The 22,606-nt window shown below is 33.9% G+C and overlaps 2 protein-coding genes across 2 annotated transcripts; one reads left to right on the top strand and one right to left on the bottom strand.

Annotated features, from left to right (window-relative positions):
• Window positions 1–406: 406 nt before the first annotated feature.
• On the bottom strand, window positions 407–2,790 carry LOC105107619 (1-aminocyclopropane-1-carboxylate synthase 3-like). Its single transcript, XM_011001616.1, has 4 exons — window positions 2,494–2,790; window positions 1,947–2,078; window positions 1,676–1,836; window positions 407–1,578 (listed from the first exon to the last, which is right to left on the bottom strand). Exons 1-4 carry the CDS (start codon window positions 2,638–2,640, stop codon window positions 612–614), a joined length of 1,407 nt encoding a protein of 468 aa, XP_010999918.1. The 5' UTR covers window positions 2,641–2,790; the 3' UTR covers window positions 407–611.
• A 15,419-nt stretch (window positions 2,791–18,209) lies between these two features.
• On the top strand, window positions 18,210–21,137 carry LOC105107620 (Pentatricopeptide repeat (PPR) superfamily protein). Its single transcript, XM_011001617.1, has one exon. The coding sequence runs from the start codon at window positions 18,511–18,513 to the stop codon at window positions 20,671–20,673; it is 2,163 nt and encodes a 720-aa protein (XP_010999919.1). The 5' UTR covers window positions 18,210–18,510; the 3' UTR covers window positions 20,674–21,137.
• The last annotated feature ends 1,469 nt before the right edge of the window (window positions 21,138–22,606 follow it).

Below are 22,606 nucleotides of genomic sequence, written 5' to 3' on the forward strand. Positions count from 1 at the left end.
AGTAATTTGCAAATGTAGTGATCAAACATACTAATAAATATTCGAGTTTGCAATTGATTACTGGTTTAGGATATAAATGAGATGTATAGAATAGATACGAATGACTTTGGTTGAAAATATATAACACAGACACTAAATGAATTTATAATTATTGAATAATTTTTACGTAAATTTATGTATTTTAAAAATAAAAAATACGAAACATGTTTTTATTTTTATTTTCACTGACTCTAGTTTTCTTATTTTGAGAGAAAAACAAACATTATGTAAATGAGTCAATCATGTCATAATTATTCACAAGGAGGAGGAGGAGTAAGAAGACAACTTTTTTTTTTTGTTTTTTTCATTATGTTAGATATATAACTCATAATTAATAACATTGATCATGATATTCTTGATTCGAAGAATTTTATGGAAGGGGCGGGTGGGAATAAACACAAAGTTTTACAAAAGAAATCTAGCTAGTTCAGATCGAGCCACTCCAAATCCACGCAGTGGTAGAGTGTATGTACTTTATACAAATGAAGAAAAGAAAAAAAATCTCTTATTAACCAAAACAAAATTTTGGTGAATTTTTTTTAATGTTCACACTTGATCACACAATTACCTGGCTATCGTTCCTCAGGCTCACGGTCATGATCAAAGGATAGCCGTAAGACCCACTTGGTGAGGGACAGTCTTCTTGAGTTTTTCAGCAGTTGGTGATGGATTTGATTATTAATGTTCATGGACTCCACAAATGACTTCAATCGTTGGATAGCAAGGTGTAGTGTTTCTTCAGACATGTTAGCAAAGCATACTCGAAACCAACCTGGCTCGGTGCAATGGCAAGAAGAACCAGGAGAGATATTGAGCTTAACTTGATGAACAATCTTTTTCCAAAGCTCCATTTCTGCGTCAAACGTTTTAGAACTCAAGAGATGCTTCATGTTAACCCAACAAAACAAGCCTGCATTGCTCTTTAGGCAGCTGATTCCTGCCTTTTCAAGGCCCTTGACGAGCAATTTTTGACGTTGTTTAAGCCTCTTTTGATTCTCAGAGATATAATTCCTCGTGAACTTTTTATCAGAGAGCAAAGCAGCAAGAAGATATTGAGTTTGAGAAGACACTAGACCGAAGCTGGACATTTTAGTTGCTGCTGATACAACCATGTCATCGTTGGAGTAAATTGCACCAACTCTAAAGCCAGGGAGACCAAGATCCTTTGATAGACTATACACAACATGAACGCTATTCCAAACTTGAGAGCTTTCACATTTCATATCCTTCAAAACCTCCATGACACTTACAAACCCTGGAGAGTTAAAAACTGTGCCTGAATAAATTTCATCGCTTATTAGATGAATGCCCTTTTCGGTGATCAAGCTTAAAAGAAGATTCAATTCACTGCGGGTTATTGTAGTCCCCAAAGGGTTTGACGGGTTTGTGACCAAGACACCCTTAACCCTTAGGTTTCTTTTTTGGGCTTCCTGAAAGGCTTCTTCAAGGGCTGGTGCAGTGATTTGGAAGCCATTTGAACTTGTACACTGAATTGGTACAATCTCAACCCCAGTTCTCCACTTGAGATCTCTATCAAATCTGCAAGAATAATTAAATAACCAATTAATATTGTAGAAATGTAAGTAATAACAGTGAAAGTATATAGGATGATAAAGTATATAGATCATATGCTTACCCCGGGTAGTATGGAGTGGGAAGAAGAAAGGCCTCCCCGGGTTCGGCAAGGCAGAACATGAGTGTCTCATTAGCCGAAGTTGCACCAGCAGTGAGTACTATTTTGTTTTGATCAAAGGTTACTTTGTTGCCTCTTATTTCAGCCATGAATTCCACCATTGCCTGTAAAGAAAAAAATATTGGAGCCAAGGTTATTAGTTAGATACATAAATCATTCGTCAACGTATATGTGTGCGTGTGTGACCTAAAAAAGCAAGCAATAATGAACTTACTTTCTTGAACGCCGGAAGCCCATGATAATCTTGGAAAAGAGCAAGCTCTCTAAATATGGATTGCCCATCTTTTTTGAACCCAGCTGCGTCCTGGTTATTACCAAGCCATGACTCAAGAAGATCAAAAGAGAGCTGCAAAAAATAGCTAATGGAACGTAAGCTACCTGTAATTATTCCAATATATACTCCATAGGATTATCGACAACAAGGACACAGGAAGCAAATAAACAGTTATAATTGGCAGTATGTAACATCTCTGTAATAAAAACAGGGATAGAATGACAGGCCTGAAGCTGTATTCCAGACCTTACCACCTAAGGGACCAAAATAGATGATAGAAGAATCATTTTGAGTATGTTTTTCTACTCTATTCCAGACCTTACCATCTAACGGACCAAAATAGATGATAGAAGAATCATTTTGAGTATGTTTTTCTACTCTATTCCAGACCTTACCATCTAACGGACCAAAATAGATGATAGATGAAACATTTTTTAGTGTGTAACCTGATTCTCTGCAAGACCCATCTGTAGTGTGTTTTTGTAACCTGATTCTCTGCAAGACCCATCTGAATGATGCCTGTTGGATTCTTGATCTCATCGTATGGGTTCTTCTCGTATTCCTGCCATCCTAGGAAGTAAGAGGAATCTTGGCCATGAGTATTACACGTGGCTTTTCTAGACAACAACTTCATTTTGTTTATCTATTGAACAAGTTGTTTTCAAGCTAAAGAGCTTCGAATATTAGCAAAAGAAAGAAACAGACTATACAAGTAGCTAGCAAGAAGGAATTTTCTAGACAAGAAAAGCACAAGAGATAAGAAATGGAAGAAGAATTATTTGGATTGGAATATATGATTTGGAAGAAGGAATTATGAATTGCATATCAATGTAGCTAGCATATATATAGTGGCTTATTAAGAGAAGTTCAATTAAAGACAGATCACTCAGACTATTTTGACCACAGAGACAGGATTTCTTATGCTTAATAATTAATTACTCAGGACACCAAACATATGTTAATTCGACGCGCTGCACCGTACCACAAGACATCACACATTCCTGTGCTCGAATCTGGTAGTGTTGCCCTTATACCATACCCCTTTAGATTGAAAGTGTGATCCACCAAATGCAAGATCGCGTGGGGCTATATGTAGCTAAATGTTTTTTTTTTTAGATACGGGAGTAGAAAACTAAGAACCAAGGTTTAAGAGAAGGAAAGAGGATTGTACATACAAGTAGTGTAGCGGTATTGTTGTTCAAATGCTATACACCGACAGGAAATCTTATAGAAAATGGCTCAAAGTGACCCACGGTAACTTGAACTCTAGATAGTGCCACCGAGGGTCCATGTGCCTCCTCGCCCTATCAAACCATGTCGGCCACATTCTCCCTCTTTAGCACTCAAATCGGCCCATTTTGTTTCTGCTTAATTTTAATCCGTAGTGCCATATAGATGTATATATTACATACAACACAACCTTTTGATTTGAAGCCAAACCTTTAGTCTCTAATGGAAAGAAATTAGTCGGCATCATGTTGTGTAGGTTGTAACACAATTAGAAAGATGGAGTGATTTGCTAGCAACTAGTATGGTCAGTCGGCCTCTAGAAACGGTAAGTAGCTAGACCGTCGGTTCAATCTCTTAGTTACTACTCACTAAATAAATATGTTAATAAATCTTTATTTATTTATTTTTATAATAGTCGATTATATTATAACCAGCTAGATGGCAAAGAAAACAATGAATCCTAGTTAACAATGTGAAATGTGAAGAAAAGCTTGCCCTATTCCCTTGAACGAAACAGTTGAACTTGATTCCCAACTATCCCATATATACTTAGTGACCCAAATCATTGAACCAGCATCAATTTTGAGTAAAATGCCTACATTGTTCAGGATATATAGCTATCAAGCATGGACGGTGGAGACTGATAAAATGGATTGTTTCGTTATAAATCTTTGTTGCGTGACAAATAAAGGGAAGGAGGTAATTAATGAGATTGTGTGTTTTTACAAGCTGGGTATGGTAAAGATTCGAAAAAACATCGAATTCAAGCAATTATTGGCATTTGGCAACAATTTAATTCCAACCATCTTCGGCACTTAGTTTTTCGGCTACCTGATTTCTGACCATCCCCCACTAGCAATATTTTTTGGTCATGGTCATATGATCCTAGCTAGGACTAGTATTAAAAAACTCAATGTCAAAAGGAAGAGTTAAAAGTAAGGGATTGAATGTCATTGATTGAGTGTTTTGTAACAAAAACAAAAGGGAAAAAAATATTAAGAGTTTTACTTTGTCGTACGGCCTCTGCATGAAATATGGAAGGCAAAGCTAGGGAGGTAGGTGAGATGGTGGTGGTGGTAGTGGTGATCAGCTGCAGATTTAGAGGACTTTTCTCTCTCTTTTTTAGGATATGATATATTTCTTTGCTTTGTTTCACCATTGTAGTCAAGTGAAGTGAGGGACAGCTCATGCTCATCATCATCAAATAACTTTCTTAATCTTTCTTCAAGTTCTAGCATTAAGGTGGATGAGTCATCAATGGAATGTTGAAACTTGAAACTACTTGGAAGCAGCCTCTAGCTAGGACTGCATATGATGTGTGGTTGGTAGTTGCTTAATGAATGGGGACCCTTTCGTCTGCTAGGTCTTTCTCTTTTTTCTTCTCGGTAGGTGCCATTTTTGTTGTGAAAATAACTCCAATACTTATAATTTACCTATTTAGATTATTTCACAATTAAGTTTGTTTCATACCGTTATGTTAAAATCAAGCATCTAGAATAAGCTAGAAAAATATAAGAACGAAGAAGAAAAATAAAAAATAGCAGACAAAGTTACAGATTCAGCGTTTAATACAGAGACTGCACATCTTTATTAACATATGCCTTTAAGATTTCCAGGTTACATAATAATTACATGCTAATTCTTAAGTAAAAATAAGGTTAATTTATAGATGACTAGTATTTTTAATTTGTAATCTTTGACGGATCATTCTAACACATCTAAACTCAACTATTATATTTTAATATAATAGCAGAGCTATCTCAAGTTCATTTCACTTGACTACTTCAAGAATATACTGCAAGTAAACAAGAGTGTTAGAATTATCAATCCTATATAGAATAAATAAACAATAAAAATAATAATATATAGAGTTGAAAACGACTACTGCTATAAAAACTTAAAAAGATTTGATATTATATCTCATTTAAAAACTTAAATTTTATATTTTTATCTAAATAATTTTTTGATATTATTTTAAAATCTGATTGACTAGACAGTCATAAATTTAAATTTTATTATTTTTATTTTTTTAATTAAAATTAATTAATAGTACAAAAAAATAGTATAACTCTATACAAGTTTCAAAATAACAAAAACTTTTACCTGAGAAAGTATGTTAGAAAATAATATAAATCATATTTTAAAATTTTACATAGTAATTAAAGTTTTTAGATTGAAATAACTTTTTAAGAATCCATACTCTAATTACTAATGTGATTAGAGAATGCTAAATCATTAACTCATGTTACATTGCAGGTCGATTTAAATCATGTAAGTAAATCATGTAAGGGTTAATTCGATTTAACTTAATTGATTTTGCATGTTCAAAATCAATTCATATAACTTGTAAATACATAACTTAACTAAAACAAATTGAAAAATGATATTTTTTTTAATATTAAAATAATAACATATTAATTTAACTTGAATCAATCTCAGTTAACATGTTAAATCTGCGATCTATATTATGAGACTATGATAATTTTATTGAAAGTATATCAACAGAAATTATTAAGTATAATTTTTAATTAATTCATCATTAAAAAATAAAGATAAAAATAAATTAATTAAAAAAATCTAAAAACAAGTTGAATGAAGTCATGAAACTTACAATTTACATCATATCATCAAGGTAATTCTTATAGAATAACTTCAATATCAGACTTAGTATATTTTTAATTAATAAAGATAGAGAATGACGATATAGCAGCAAGCCCCTAGCTATTGATACTTATGCACGCAGCCTCGTATGTGTTTTTCATAAATATCTAAACTACACATAAGAGTTGCACATAATAAAACTAGATACAAGAGGTACACAAGTACATTAACATGAGAAAATCCATAAACCAAGCTGCAGCGTCGGTTCTGTAACACTTTCACTAGGCTTAGAATTCTGACTCTGACTTAGACTGAGCTTGGGATTCTTACTTGTGCCTAGCGTGGGTTCTACAGACTCTTTGAGCTGGCGTGCGAGTTCTGCAAACTTCTTATACTGAGGACATGACTTCTCCTCGACACCAAGTAATTTAGAGAAATGAAAATAAAATCAATTTCAATGTCATTGTCAATTAGAAAATGTTGCCTAATCCAAGTTGATGTAGCACTAAATTGTAAATACTTCTTAGGCACCAAGTTATATCCATTATCCAAGGCGGAATCATACTCCTTTTAATTCTTTTATTTAGTTTTAATAATTACATCAATTAAACTAAACTAAACTAAACTAACAACTATAATCTGATTAATTTTATTTTATGATTACTTTTAAGATACTAAAGAATTATTTTGATTTAAAAATTTAAGTTATTAGAAGAATTTTAAAAATTTTCTTAGATATATGAATACTTTATATTATTAAATTTTTTATTTTAGTCTGAACTTGTGATTATTTTATAATATAAGTTTTAATATTATATTATATTATAAAAAAATCATATTAAAAACTTAAGCCATTAAAGAAATCTTTATAAAGATAATTTGCAGAGTATAAAATTAAAATCAAAATCACCAATATAAAATAAAACCGAATTCCTTCAAGGAGTTTAAAATTAATTCAAAATTACCAAGAGCTTGCGTTAAAAAAAGGTTCTTAGTTTAGGGTAAGTGGAAAAGGAAGAAGTCAACACACCTATATTCATATATGCTCTTAATGTGTTATGGTACTAGTGGAATAAAATGTCAAAACTATTGAAACTGACAAATATCGACGACTAAACATGACAGGGCAATAATGTTTCCAGAATAAAGGGTCAAACCAACTTAAATGCTCGATAAATATTGGCCCCCCTCCCCCATTCTTACCATGCAGGTCTCCTCTATAGCTAGAATGATCTGATTGAAGCAATTTATGAACACATAATTATGACAGTCACTAGCTTCGCTATGGGACGACAAGCAAAGAATTATGGGGAATCCCAAATAATGAGATGGACATGTACACACCCAGACTGAGATCAGTAAATTACACGGACTGTTTGTGTGTTTAAGTTTATAAGCAATCAAGAACCTGATTCTGGGGCAGGAAATTATTGGTTTGTCGATTGATGAGCTCAAACATGTAAGAATTGGTATCTTGGAAAGGGCATATCCAAATTACCATTTTGGCCTATCTTAGGATTTTTCTTAGGTCGACAAATGAAACAGGCCCGATAGAGTTATAATTAGCCTAGGCATATTAATTACCACATAATTAATTGAGTGTTTAGAGTTAAGAACAGGAGAGAAAGGGAGATCGAATAATTGAAGTGGCCACGTGGTTTGTAGTAGAAAAAGGGTTATTATCGCATGTGAAACCCTCGTTTAGCTGCCCCCACACCACAAAGCCCACTTAAACACATAGAGGAAGAGTGGAGGGTTCGGGGACCAATTTGGAGACCATAGTCCCTTGGTGACATCTAACATGATGCTCTCGCGAGTCCATTCCTCATACACTTCCTAGGAGACAATGCACGGTCCCTTTGCTTCCCTCAATTCAACAACGTTGGCCCCCTTCCTAATCCTTTCATGAATGCCCTCTTTGTCTCATTCTCTATCCATCTTAAATTTGTTCTTGCGCAATTTCACAATTTGAGGTCCATTCCCCAGTAAAATTTTGGAGAGGTCAACGAAAACTACACCCACCTACTATTTTAATGTGAATAAAACACGTAAATTCTAGAGGGTTGATTAAAGTAAATCCCAATTTCTTCTTCCCTTATTACTAGAATATTAAAAGTCGTTCATCAAACAATTCCACGGTTCAAAACTCACAGTTTGATTTGGGACCAGGGCAGTTGAGTGTCCCACGAATAAGGATACTATCAAGCTGCCACTCTTATAAATGAAGTAAGCGATTAGAATGGTTGAATTTCGCACAGAAGTGGGAAAAATTATTGGTCAAGAACCTCGCTAGGTGCATGTAGCTAGTAGCATGATAATTGAAAAACGAAACTGGGATGATGAGATAAACCAACCTTCACTTTCTTACGATTTCAATTGCCGACTGGTCCATATCCTTGTGGCTAGCTACTAGGACTATGGCTTTAATTCATGATGCGGATGTGACGGAAGTATGTGCATAATTAGGCCTCTAGGTAATCAAAACTTTGCTGCGTGCAAAATCTTTGTTTTTAAGAAGGACATGATCTTGAACTTCAACTATATATTTAGATAATCATTTTCAACAGATAAAATGTGCAGTAGACGATATATAAGAAAAAACCCTAAATTACCGAGGAATCAGGAACTTTTGAAAATGATATTTGAGTACAATTTGATCCAACTATATACGGTGAGTTTTTGAACTCCTTTACCTCTTAATCATAAAAGAAAACCTAACCCCAATGGTCCAACAAATATATCAACTTGAGGCTTGAATTGAATGTCGTGTGAATGATGTAGCATTATATGCTCTCCATTTCTTTCATTATTTGAGCCGTCTGGCCTTTGCATTTGTAATTGAAGCCTTTATTTTAAATTATTAAAACACCTTACAAAGTCAATTAATATAATTTCTTTTTTTCTTGATGTACACTGCATCAATATCTCCCTCAATTTACTTCCTCTTCTTATCAAATTTAACAATTTTACTGATCAAAATTTCTCATATTACTAATAAAATATCATTTATAATTTCATTGATGAGTTAATAATAACAAGAATATTTACAATAATTAACTTGCTAATTATTTTTCAATTCTTTCTAAAATATACTAATAGAATTGTTTCAATCAACTCTTAAACGATCATTTCTAGAAGAAGGAATACATGTATAATTAACTTGCTTACATTACTTGGTGAAAATAAAAATATCATTGATGTTGTGAAGTCTAGCCTCTAAATTAATTTCAGACAAACCATAATGATAATCTACTCTAATTCATCTATCAATGATGTCGTAGCAATAACATTTGAATAAAAATACTTTATGTTGCTCGCTATGATATTGTAATTTAATGATCTCTTTCAACTTCCTATAGTAATCAACTTTAAACTTATTAGAAGTCGATCCCTTAACATAAGCTTTACTGTTATATATTTTTCACTTTGAAACACATGTTCATTAATGAAATACTTGTTGTAACACTTTATCTTTCTTTCAGAACTCACACTTAGTAAATACAAAGTAATACTAGCATTTCCTTCCACTTGCGAAGCCTGATACATGAAGTACAATCATAAATAGTTAATAAGAAATGTGTAATAAAATTTGGTATCCTGAAAGATAAGATTAATTAAACAGTACTTGCATGTGTTCTGAATTACATGAAAAATTATTTATCTTATAACCAAAAATTAAGTATCACCAATGGTGTTACCACAAAATTATTTCATTAGTTATTTTATCGATCATTCCATCAGTAAAAATATCATGTCAGTATATGATTTGTCTTTTGAAATTCCATTGTAATACTTTCCATAAATCTCTTAGTATATACTGAAGATATTTTTCCGTTAGTATATTTATGGTAGTACTTTACCTTTAGTAATGCCTTTTGTAAAAGTTACTTGTTATCATATTGTTTGACTTTTTTTTTCACTGCAATTCCTTCGGTATATACCAAAAGAATTTTTCTTTTAATATTTATCGATGAATACAAAAATAGAAAATTCTTTTGGTAAAAATCATTGCAATATTAGTATTTCTATTTATATTTATCAATTTTCTGATAATGTCATCCCCCCATTCCCGAAATCGCAACTTTAATATTACCCCCTCTTTGAAATATAACCACTCTGAACCTTAGATGTGTAAAACTTTGTTAATGTTTCATTTAGGTTTCAGATTTCTATTACCTCATAAGCTAAATCGTTTTAAAAAATGTTTTAGATATGATAGATTTAATATAATGACAGTTAGCAATCGACTTCTTACACACCTCAATTCAACATGGATTGGAACTTATAAATTCAAGTAAATATTGTTCGTAACAAAAAGAAATGGTTGAACAAAGTTAACAAAAGGCTAGCAGTGAAGGAGAAGATGGTTGATGAAGAAAACAAACATACAACTTTTACCAAGAATAGTGGACTGGGAACGAGTCGAATGATGGTGGATTTAATAGCATCGGAGGTGTCACGAAGGATGTGAACACCAGAAATAATGGAGTAAAAGTATAATATAGGTGCAGCAAGATAAAAGTGAAACACCTTGAAGAGAAAAGGTAGGGATGTCAAAGAACCATCTTAACCCAATAGCTTATATTGTTAGATAAGATTTCAATATATAATTTATATTATTCTCTAACACACCCCCTCAAGTGAACGCCTTTTGGGTTTGAAATTTGTATAAATCCATGTTACTTTGTGCTTAATTTTTATCAAATAAATAGGGATGGTGAGATTTAAATTCGTGATCACTTGATTATCAAGGCTCTGATACCATGTTAAAAAACCATCTCAACATAACAACTTAAGTTATTAGGTTAAGATAATTTTTTGATAAGGAGTTCCCTCGAACACTAATAAGCTAGCAGAAAACTTTAAAAAAAATGATAAAAAAATTATTTACTATTATGATACCATAACAAAACATAAGAATAAGTGAAAGAGTTTGTTCTATATTGCATATGAATTTAATTCTCTAAACTAGTTAAGAAGGTAAATATGCACTTATAGCTAGCAACCAAACCTAAATTAATTGAGAAGGTATGTAAATATACAGTTATAATGGGTATGGATCCCCTATAATTAACACAAGAAATCCTATAATTGAAAAGACAGAGGGCATATATAATTTGCTTGAATGAATATTATTGATATTACGTCATGTATTTGTACAATAAATCATTCCTACAAGTCAGGAATGAAAAGCTACATTACAGGTTGTCAAGCTACAAGATAAGCATTACAATAGGAAGATAATATACACTGATTATCTATTACTAAATAAAGAGAATATTAAAGTTTAATTTCCTAACACTCCCCATCAAGTTGGAGAGTGAATATCTTGTACTCCCAACTTGCGAATCATAGGAACACAATTCTCCTTGCCCAAAGGCTTGGTCAAGATATCTCTGCCAGCTGGTGTGCAGAACTCATATATCTTGTAATCCCTGAACCATCTTGAATCTTATCTTTAATGTAATGGCAATCCATTTCAATGTTTCTAGTTCGCTCATGAAAAACTAGGTTGGTTGCAATGTGTAAGGCAACCTTGTTATCGCAAAACAACAAAGCTGATTCATGATGTGCTAGCCCCAAGTCTTTTAATAGATAGCATGCTCCTGTCATTGCATGATACTTTGCCTCGACAGATGAAAGAAAAGCTATTTTTTATTGCTTCAACCTTTAGGATATTAATGACGGTCCAAGAAAGATGCAATAACTTGCGGTGGATCTCCTAGTAAGTGGACAACCTGCCCAATCCAAGTCACAATAAGTCTTTAACTTGAAGTCACTATTCAAAGAGAAAAATAAGCCTTGGTCAGGTGCACCTTTCAAATATTAGACAACCCGAAAAGCTGCCTCCGTATGAAGTTTTTAGGGTTGATGTATAACTCTATTTAGAACATGTACTGTATATGTTATATTTGGCCTTGAAACAGTCAAGTAAATTAATCTACCAGCCAATCTTCAATACTTACTCGGTTTTTTGAGCAAATCACTATTTTCTAATAATTTCAAGCCTCGTTCCATAGGAGTATTAATTGGGGCTGCACCTAACAGACTTACATCCTCAATGATTTCTAATGCATATTTTTGTTGGGAGATAAAAATCCCTTTCTTAGAAGTAGAAACCTCAATACCAAGGAAGTATTTTAGATTACCCAAGTCTTTAACTTTAAAATGACTATGTAGGAATTTTTAGTGGCAGCAATGCTAGCAAGATCATTTCCAGTAATTAGAATATCATCTACATGTATTAAAAGAGCAGTAAAGAGTTTGCCTTGTGTTTTAGTGAACAAAGAGTAATCGGCTCGAGAATGAACGAAACCAGTAAAACAAATAGCCTTTGAAAACTTAGCGAACCATTAGCGAGATGCCTATTTCAAGCCGTACAGTGACTTATGTAGATGATATACCAGATTATTCTCCCCCTGTCACTAATGCCTAGGCGACAGAGACATATAAATTTCCTCAGCTAGATCATTACAAAGAAAGGCGTTGTTAATGTCTATTTGGTGCAATGACCACCCATGAGCGGTGGCTAAAACAAGCAAGCAATGAACTAAAATAATATTGGCAATAGTAGAATATGTATCTTGATAATTGATGCCTTCCAGTTGAGTGAAGCCCTTGGCGACCAGTCGTGCTTTGTACCTCTCAACTGAACCATCTGATCGGAGCTTGACTTTACACACCCTTCTGCAACCAATAAGAGTGTTACCAGCAGGGAGCGAAGTAAGAGTCCGGGTGCCATTGGCCTGGAGAGCCTGCAATTCGGAGTCCATGGCCTTCTGCCACTCAGGATGAACAATAGCCTCTAAATAAGACTTAGGCTCTATTATTGTACCAGGTTGAGCAACAAAAAATTTATATTGAGGTATATATCTATGATATGAGAGATGTTTAGCCAGAGGATGATGAGTACTTTTAATTGGACCCAGTGACAATAAGGTTGATGGGGCAGAGTAAACATTGTGGCAGATAAAATCCTAGAGCTTGATCGGCGAACCAGTTTGGCAACTAGAGCGATAGAGGGGAACAAGATTGGGAATAGGGGTAGGCGATTGGGAAGGTAAAATTGATGAGGGTTCGGATAATGGAGCAAGCAAAGAAGATGACAACGAAGGAAGTTTAGAGGAAGGAGGTAGTGGCGATGAAGGAGGGAAAGGGGAAAAGGGATGTGTGTGGTGTTTCTAGTAAAGCAGAGGAAGGAGACACATGTAAGCAATGTGGTAAAACAGGAGGGGTAATAGTGTTTGATAGAGAAGCATTTGGTGTTGGAGAAACAGAATTTGGCAAAGGGATATCATAGGCCAAAAGAAGAACTGGGCTAGGCACCGTCGGTGAAGGAGAAATGGGTTTGATAGATGTATAAGGAAAAGAAGTTTCATAAAATTTCACATCACGGCTAGTGAAAATTTTGTTGGTCGACAAATCAAATAATTTGTAGGCTTTTTATCTAATAGGATAGCCAATAAAAATAGAAGAAATGGAATGATGATCAAATTTGTGTGAAACACGGACATTAGTAGCATAATCTAAACAACAAAAACATATATATATAAAAAAGGTTGTTTTAAGTAGAGAAGTTGAAAAGGAGTTTTTAAAGAAAGAACCGGGGAGGACAATCGATTGATGATGTGGACAGTGGTAAGAGCACACTCCCCCCATAAAAGATTAGGGAGTTGCGTTTGAAATTTTAAAGCGCCAGCCATCTGTAAAATATGACGATGTTTATGTTCCACAACCTCATTTTATTGAGGCGTGTAAACACAAGAATGTTGAAAAGCGACCCTATGATCTTGAAAAAAAACACAGTGAGGTAAATTCCCCACCATTATCACTTTGAAATTTTTTTTATGTGAAACTCAAATTGAGTCTGAACAAAACTGAAGAATTGTTTTAAAATTGATTATGCTTCATCTTTGTATCGCATTAAAAAATCCATGTGAAACGAGTAAAATCATCCACAATGGTAAGAAAATAATCATCACCAGTAAGAGAAGGGTGTCGATCACGACCCCAAATATCATATTGAATTAGTTCAAAAGGTTTTAATGAAGAAATTGTACTAGGGCTGAAAGGTAAACGACTCTGCTTAGCCAAAGGGCATACAAGACAAGTATTATTTGACTGAACCAAAAAATTTAAAAAATTCCAGGCAATAAAACTTAAACAAGAAGATGATGCATGGCCTAAGCGATGATGCCAGAGATCGGTGGATGAGATGGTAAGGTTGCAGGTCGGCTGTTTTATTGGTGAGGGGGAGGTGTTTACTGAATTTTTCATTGCAAGTGCCGCCAAATAATATAGACCATCACGTTGTTTACCCAAACCAATCATCCTCCTCGTAGCTAGATTCTGCAAAATATACTAATAAGGAAAAAAGGTTATTGAACAATTTAGACCTCTCATCAGACGACTAATTGATGTAAAATCAACTTTGAAAGTAGGAACATATAGCACATTATGCAAATAATTAACAAAATTCAGAGGCAACGATCCTTTCGCAACAATATTTGTTTTGTCTCTCCTAGGTAACATTACATGAGGTAATGAATAACTTTTATTTTCGTGAAATAATAATTTAGATGACGAAGAAATATGATCTGTCACCCCGCTATCAATGATCCAATTGTGGGAAGAGATGTTAGACAAACCTGGCTTGGTCACAACATAGGTCTGAGAGATAGAATCGTCATTTTTACTAACAAATGATAAAAGTTATTTCAACTTATCCTCTAAAATCCCAACAATCTGACTGCCACCAATTTTAGAAGACCCCTCGGTAGCATTATTCATTGTCGGCTTAGTTCTATTATGGAATCCTCTTGAGTCTAAGTTAAATTTAGCCTTTGGATGGCCCACTAGATAACCATTTAACTCATAACAGGTTTGGACCCAGTGTCCTATTTCTCTAGAGTGTAAGCAATTGGAGTGTCCTCTGCCTGTGTCTGGACCATGTTGTCATCTGTCATGCCTGAAATTTTCAGGCTGCCTCTCCTACGATCGTGAGTCTTGTGACCCATATGGACAGTTGGATCTCTCATGCCTGATTGGGTTAGGTTTGCTTCGAACTGCCATAGCTGCACTGCTGCTGAAGTCAATTGCAACGTATGTTAAACTCCAGAGGCGTTGTTTTTCTTATTAAGAAACAGAGGCATATGCCTGCCGAATTGAAGGAAGGGGATTCATTAGGAGAATTTGCCCTCAAATAACATTGTAAGAGTCATTTAGCCCTATAAAAAATTACATCAATTTTTGCTGACCTTGTTATCCCCCGTGTGTTGCATTATTGTATGAAGCCAATTCATCCCATAGACCTTTCAATTTGGTGTAGTAGGTAGAAACAGAGAGTTGTTCTTGTTTGAGATAAGTGATGTCTCATTGAATCTCGAAGATACGAGGTGCATTGCCTTAAAAGAATCGCTCATGAAGATCTTTCCAAACCTCATAAGTAGTAGAATAATAAATCACGTTATTTGAAATTTTTAGACTGAGAGCATTAACGATCGAGGAATGGACCATATCATTGCAGCGAGGCCAGGTTGCAAAACTTTTGGGATTAGTTTCTTCTAAAGGGGCTTTGATTGAATCATTGACAAAGCCTAACTTATTTTTAGAATTTAAGGCCAAAGTCATAGCTCTTTTCCAAGTGGAATAATTGTCTTCATTCAAAGGTTTGGAAACCAAAACCAAGCCTGAATGATCTGCATGATAAATGAAATAGGGGTTTGAGATATTTGCCTTTGAGATGTCTGTAGAAGTGATAGGAATGATAATCTCCTTACTTGTGTCAATTGTTATTGATGTTTCATCTGTGGATATGATGATTGGAAAAAAAAGATGCTATACGAGTGACTTGAGTGTAGGGATGAATAGCAATGAATTAGGATCTCAACTCTGCTTTGATACCATGAAAAGATGAAGAAAATATATAATTTGCTTAAATGAATATTATTGATATGAGTTCGTGTATTTGTATAGCAAATTATTCCTACAAGTCCGGAATGAAAAGCTATATTACAGGTTGATTACAATAGAAAAATAATATATATTGATTATCTATTATTAAAAAGAATAATAAAGTTTAATTTCCTAACAATAATAATGTATGTAAACTATATATAATGTAATATTATCTAAGATAATTAGTCCAGTATTTACTCTTGTTCGGGAAAATCTTGTGATAGGAGGGAAGGGATGGAAAGCTTTTTACCTTCCAAAAACATAATGCAACATTTGAAGATCACAGTGATGAAAAACAATCAAGGAATTCTTATCCTATTTTAATTAACAAGTTGGGTTTAGCATCTATTAATTTGACCTTCAATTCATTCAATGAATACACATAATTCAACGTAGAGGTGGTTGCTCTCAAAGTCACACTAGAGATTTATAAACCGAGGACCCATGCTGTAGAGCCAGTAAAAGCCCCGCATGTTTATGTCCAACTTGCTGCGACGTCCTGTCTTGGATATATCCAAGGGGGTCATCAATCAAGCATGGAGAGCATACAAAAATATCAAACAACAAGTGGTCTCAGTTATAAAAACCACTTTCCAATTATTTACAGGACTTGCTCCAAATCAAACAGTCCCAGCCAAGCCATGCAGCTTCCCATATTGCACCTTCGATGGCCACTCAGTCCAGCCTAGCTTGAAAGTGATTTCGGTTCCTCGTGCATGGCCTACACTCCAGTGATAATTGTTCAATATATGCGTTGCCCTTCATGTCACGCTAATCGTGTATGTATTTTTACACCTTGGATACCGACTCTTGTTTCCAGACTCGTCTTTAAATATGTACGGTTTAGTATTGTGGTATAAAATATTTTTTATTTAAAATACATCGAAATAATTATTCAATTATATAAAAATATTAAAGAATAAGAGACAAGTCTTTTTTATCCCAATTATTTTTTCTTTTTTATCTTAAAACGGAATATTACTTTTATTTTCATTATTAAAGGAATCCGATCTCGATATTTTTTTGAAAAATCAGAAAAACTATTGCTAGGTTGGGTGAGTTACAGATCATTTCATGAAAAAATATATAAATATAATTATCTGAAGTGGTGGGGGTTCAGGATTAATGAGACCCAACAAGGTTAACAGTGAGTCGTGTCGAGATTGAAGGCCCATTGAGTCAATCAATGGACCCAGGGCCAGTTGGAGTGCCGAGAACATGTGTCCGTTGGGTTACCTCTGACAGCCAAAGTCTTAGCCCGGTGACTCTGTATGCTAACATAGATTTCAACACCTTGTTGTCATTTTGAATACTTAATCGAAGTGAAATGGGCAGACATGCATATCGCTCTTTCATAGAGCCCTTGAATCCATTAAAAAAATGAGCCCATTGTACATATATTACCCAACGCACTTAACCATTAAATAATCATCTCAACTTAATAATTTAAATTATTAAATAAGATTTCAAAATAAAATTTATATTATTCAACTTATATAAATCTATATTATTTTATATTTAATTTTTATTAAATAAATAAAATAATAAAATTTAAATTTATAACTAATTAATTATTATAACTAGTAAAATTAAACTGCTTGGCGTTTTCAAACGGACACTAGCTGTTCTAAATAGTAAAGTCATCATTGTAACATGTAATCTCCACTGTGTACTTCAGTCTACCAATAAAGAAAATGAAGATCAATCCATATATTTTTATTGAGTGAATTTCTTTTGAGACTAAAATATGAAAATAGCCTTAGTAACTTTTAAATTCCTTAGTAACATGTCTTGAATTAATGGATTAATATTTATATTTTTGTATGCTTCTGATAACAACGAAGATAAATAGCTTATAAGACATGTCAGGGAACTAATAGATTTGACAGTTTGGAACTTGAGGGGGTAAAAAATAATATTTATATTAAATTATTCAATATAACCTTAAGGGAATAGGTTGTTTAATCCAATATAATTAAAAATATATGGGATACAATAAAAATAAATAAAATAATCCAGTCATGTATTATCTCAGCTAATCATAGCAATAGCTTATACAATACAAGCATTTGATTATTGTTTTAGAACAAAAATAACAAAAATAGTAGAAAATATTTGATCATTAAAATAAAAATAAACATATCTCTTGAATGATTTTAAAATAAATTTATGTCTTTTGAAAATAAAAAATATATTTCCTCTACTGCTGCCACGTCCAAACATTACCTGATGCTTACATTATAACAACTATCAAAATACATGTGGGCTCATGGGACCAGCCTGTCCAAGTGGAAAATGTTGGATTTGGATTAAGATTGATCCGTTCATGATGGGTAGGCCTGATCCAAGGTCCATGTAGCCCGATACAAGAAAGGAGTTACAACTCATAACTCCACTCAAGTGTAACAGTGCAACTTAACGTTAGCTTTTGTTCGAAAAAACTGGTATGAAAGAAAGTTACAAAACTTTCAACATATCCTTTTGGTAAATCTCCTAGACATTTTTAAGAGCAATTCAGCTGTGAAGTTCTGTGTTGTCCTCGTGCTGACTAAGCATTGACCAAATGTTCTTGTGCAATAATAATATTTTGAGAAAATGACTGGAATCGCAGATAACAACAACCCGCAGCCCGAGTTAGTGCACGAGTTATGGAAGGGCGTTAAACCATTGAGGAAGTGGCAATTGTCCAAAGCTTTTGAGAGGTTTCAGACTTCAGATGACCCAATTCTCATGGACCCTGCAAAGCTTTCGCCAAATTTTGAAATCATGCATAGCCAACAAAGACCTCTTAACAGGAAAATCCCTCCATACTATCTACCTCAAATCTCTAATACCTTCATCAACCTATCTCTCCAACCACTTCATCCTCCTTTACTCCAAATGCAACCTCCTAACCACTGCTCACCATGCTTTTAACCAAACCCATGAACCAAATGTCTTCTCTTTTAATGCTCTCATCGCCGCTTATGCAAAAGAATCACTCATTCATGTTGCACACCACTTGTTTGATCAAATACCCCAACCAGACCTTGTTTCTTTTAACACACTCATTAATGCTTACGCGGATCGTGGGGATACTTTATCTGCGTTAAGTTTGTTTGGGGAAATGAGAGAGATGGGTCTTGTCATGGATGGATTCACTTTTTCTGGAGTGATCACTGCTTGCTGCAATCATGTTGGTTTGATTAGACAGTTGCATTCTCTGGCCTTTTCGTCCGGTTTCGATTCCTATGTCTCGGTGAAAAATTCTCTGCTTACTTATTATAGTAAAAATGGGATTTTGGAGGAGGCAGAAATGGTGTTTAATGGGATGGGAGAGGAAGTTAGAGATGAGGTTTCTTGGAACTCTATGATTGTGGCATATGGGCAGCATAAAAGGGGGCTTAAAGCTTTAGCATTGTATCGAGATATGGTTCATAGGGGTTTTGAAATTGATATGTTTACTCTAGCGAGTGTCTTAACGACTTTTTCATGTGTGGAGGATTTGTCTGGGGGGCTTCAGTTCCATGCTAAGACGATCAAAACTGGGTTTAATAAAAATCGTCACGTAGGAAGCAGTTTGATTGACATGTATGCAAAGTGTGGAGCTGGCATGTCAGAATCAAGGAAAGTGTTTGAAGAGATTTGTGGATCAGACTTGGTTGTTTGGAATACAATGATTTCTGGATATGCACAGAATAAGGAGCTATCTGTGGAGGCTCTTGAATGTTTTAGACAGATGCAGCGTGCAGGTTATTGGCCAGATGATTGTAGCTTTGTGTGTGCAATTAGCGCGTGCTCTAATTTATCATCTCCTTCTCAGGGAAAACAGTTCCATGGATTGGCAATGAAATCTGAGATCCCTTCAAATCAAATTTCAGTAAATAATGCACTTGTGACAATGTATTCAAAGTGTGGAAACCTTCAAGACGCAAGAAAATTATTTCATAGGATGCCCCAACATAACACTGTGACATTAAATTCCATTATTGCAGGCTATGCTCAACATGGAATTGGAACTGAATCACTAAACCTTTTCGAACAGATGCTTGCAGCTAGTATTGCCCCTACAAGTATAACCTTGGTTTCTATCCTTTCTGCTTGTGCACACACCGGAAGAGTTGAGGAGGGCAAGAAGTATTTTAATATGATGAAAGATATATTTGGGATCGAACCTGAAGCAGAACATTATTCATGCATGATTGATCTTTTGGGTCGAGCTGGCAAGTTGAGTGAAGCTGAGAGGTTGATTGACACCATGCCCTTTAGCCCTGGATCAGCAGCTTGGGCTGCACTACTTGGTGCTTGTAGGAAATATGGAAATATGGAGCTAGCTGAGAAGGCAGCAAACCAGTTTTTGCAGCTGGAACCTACAAGTGCTGTACCCTATGTCATGCTTGCAAGTATGTATTCCGCTGCCAGAAAATGGGAAGAGGCAGCAAGAATTAGAAAGCTTATGCGAGATAGAGGCATAAGGAAGAAACCAGGCTGTAGTTGGATTGAATTAAACAAAAGGGTGCATGTGTTTGTGGCTGAAGATAATTCGCATCCAAGGATAAAGGAAATTCACATGTACTTGGATGAGATGTTTGTCAAGATGAAGAGAGCTGGGTATGTGCCAGATGTGAGATGGGCTTTTGTTAAAGACGATGAAACAGGGGAACAAGAGAAAGAGATTATGTTAGCGCATCATAGCGAGAAGCTAGCAGTTGCATTCGGACTTCTTTTTACAAAACACGGGGAGCCTTTACTTGTGGTGAAAAACCTGAGGATATGTGGGGATTGCCACAATGCAATCAAATTTATGTCGGCTATTGCTCGTCGAAAAATTACTGTAAGGGATGCCTATAGATTTCATTGCTTTGAGGATGGGCGGTGCTCTTGTGGGGATTATTGGTGAATGATAGTTGGTTAAACTTTCAGTTCTTTCACTTCAAGGAAGATCAGCAGCTGGTAATATTAACACCCTAGTGGGCACAGCATCAACTAACAACCTCAACTCAAAAACTCACAACAATTTTGGAGTTATGTTAAAGATACATAAATTTTTCATCATATAGGAATAGATCAGATTAGTAAAAATACAACCATTTCCTTCATTGTGTTCAAAGTTTGCATTAGAATTGATTTAGAATAGTAGATAACCAAAGATTCCAAACTCTCCGTTAGAGCTATTATTCTCATGCGGCTTGTAAGCATTTCAACAGCTCTCTTTAATTCATGACAACAGATTTAGCTGTGTTTCCTACTTGTCTTGTTCTCGTAACTCGTAAGATAGTGGAGCACTGGGCAGTCGACAGCAGGAATCTGAATCCCTTCCACGCACACACCACTTTGCTACTATTATGTTAGCAAGAATGTGTGGTGATGAGGCCAAACCTTTTTTTTTCTTGTGTGCATCCTTCCGTCTTCTCTCAATATCTTAAAATATATGTTGTTCAGTTTTTAGAAGCCAGCAGCAGCCTGCTTAAAATATATTATTCAACGTAGAAAATATCATAAAACCTGTAAAAAAATTATATGAATTTAAAATTTAAAATTAATAAATAAGATTTTAAAATATAATTTATATTATTTTTTAATATATTTTTTTAATTAAAATTTATTTTAAACTTAAAATTTGTATATATCTACACTAACTTGTTTTTAATTTTTATCAACTAGATAGAAATAATAAAATTCAAAATTTGTGACTATTATTTTTAAAAAATTAAAGTTTTGATACTAGAAAAAATTATTTTTAAAAAATTATCTCAATTCAATAATTTAAATTTAAATTTTTTTAATAAATTAATAAATAATATTTTAAAATATAATTTATATTATTTTTTAATACAAATCTTTCTTCTCTTTTCTTTTATATAGGTTAATCTTTGCTTTCGCATCCAACAGATAGTAAACGAAGGCAAGCGCACCCAAGATAAGAGGCAAACATTAATTGATCATTTATTTTTTTATGTACAAAAATATAAACTAAATATATATATTTTGATGCCTAATATATGGAAACACCAAACTCAATTCTGAACAAACAAAAAGGCCTATTTAACTATAATCTTGAGTACAATATAGGAATACCTGCAAAAATCCCTTTGTAGAAGGAAATTATTTCGTCCCTGTTGAACTCGGCGTTTAAACGATCATGGCGAAAATGATTTATAAAATAGTGTTTCTCATTTTTTTTAAGATGAATTCTCTTTTAAAAAAATATTGATCCTACGATTTTCTACTAAGGGGATTATTTACATAACTAGAAAAAACCAGAGTCATCGAAGTTGCTATTTCTACTCTATGAAAATTTATCATACAGTCTGGTCTAATTAACCACACTTTTCTTAATTACTAGAACTTTTTGTTTCAAACTAGTTTCAAATAAGGTGATTAAAAAACTAAAAAAGGTCTTTTTTATTAAGTATTTGTTAAAGAATATAGTATATGTAGCCTTTTAAAGTGTTTTTTATTTGAAAATATATTAAAAAAATATTTTTTTATTTTTTAAATTTATTTATGATTAGAACATGTCAAAACAATTTATAAATTAAAAATTAAAAATAAATTTTTTTCAAACAATACAAAGAGGACCTAAAAATCCGTTTGTTCATGCGGCCACACCCACAGAATCAAAAGTGGGAAACTTAACTAGGCAGGACAAAGACATTGATTATTGGACCTCTTTCAATTTTTTGGAAAGGCAAGCTTGATTGTATGGCCCAGAAAAACAATCATAGGCTTGGCCCTCTATCCAAACCTCTTATTTGGCTCCTTTTCTTTTGGTTTTTTATTTTTTTTCCTTTTCTGTTTTTTATTTTATTTATTTTTCCTGATTTGTTTTT

The sequence above is a fragment of the Populus euphratica genome, unplaced genomic scaffold (genome assembly GCF_000495115.2).
Source record: "Populus euphratica unplaced genomic scaffold, PopEup_1.0 scaffold267.1, whole genome shotgun sequence".
NCBI lineage: Eukaryota > Viridiplantae > Streptophyta > Magnoliopsida > Malpighiales > Salicaceae > Populus > Populus euphratica.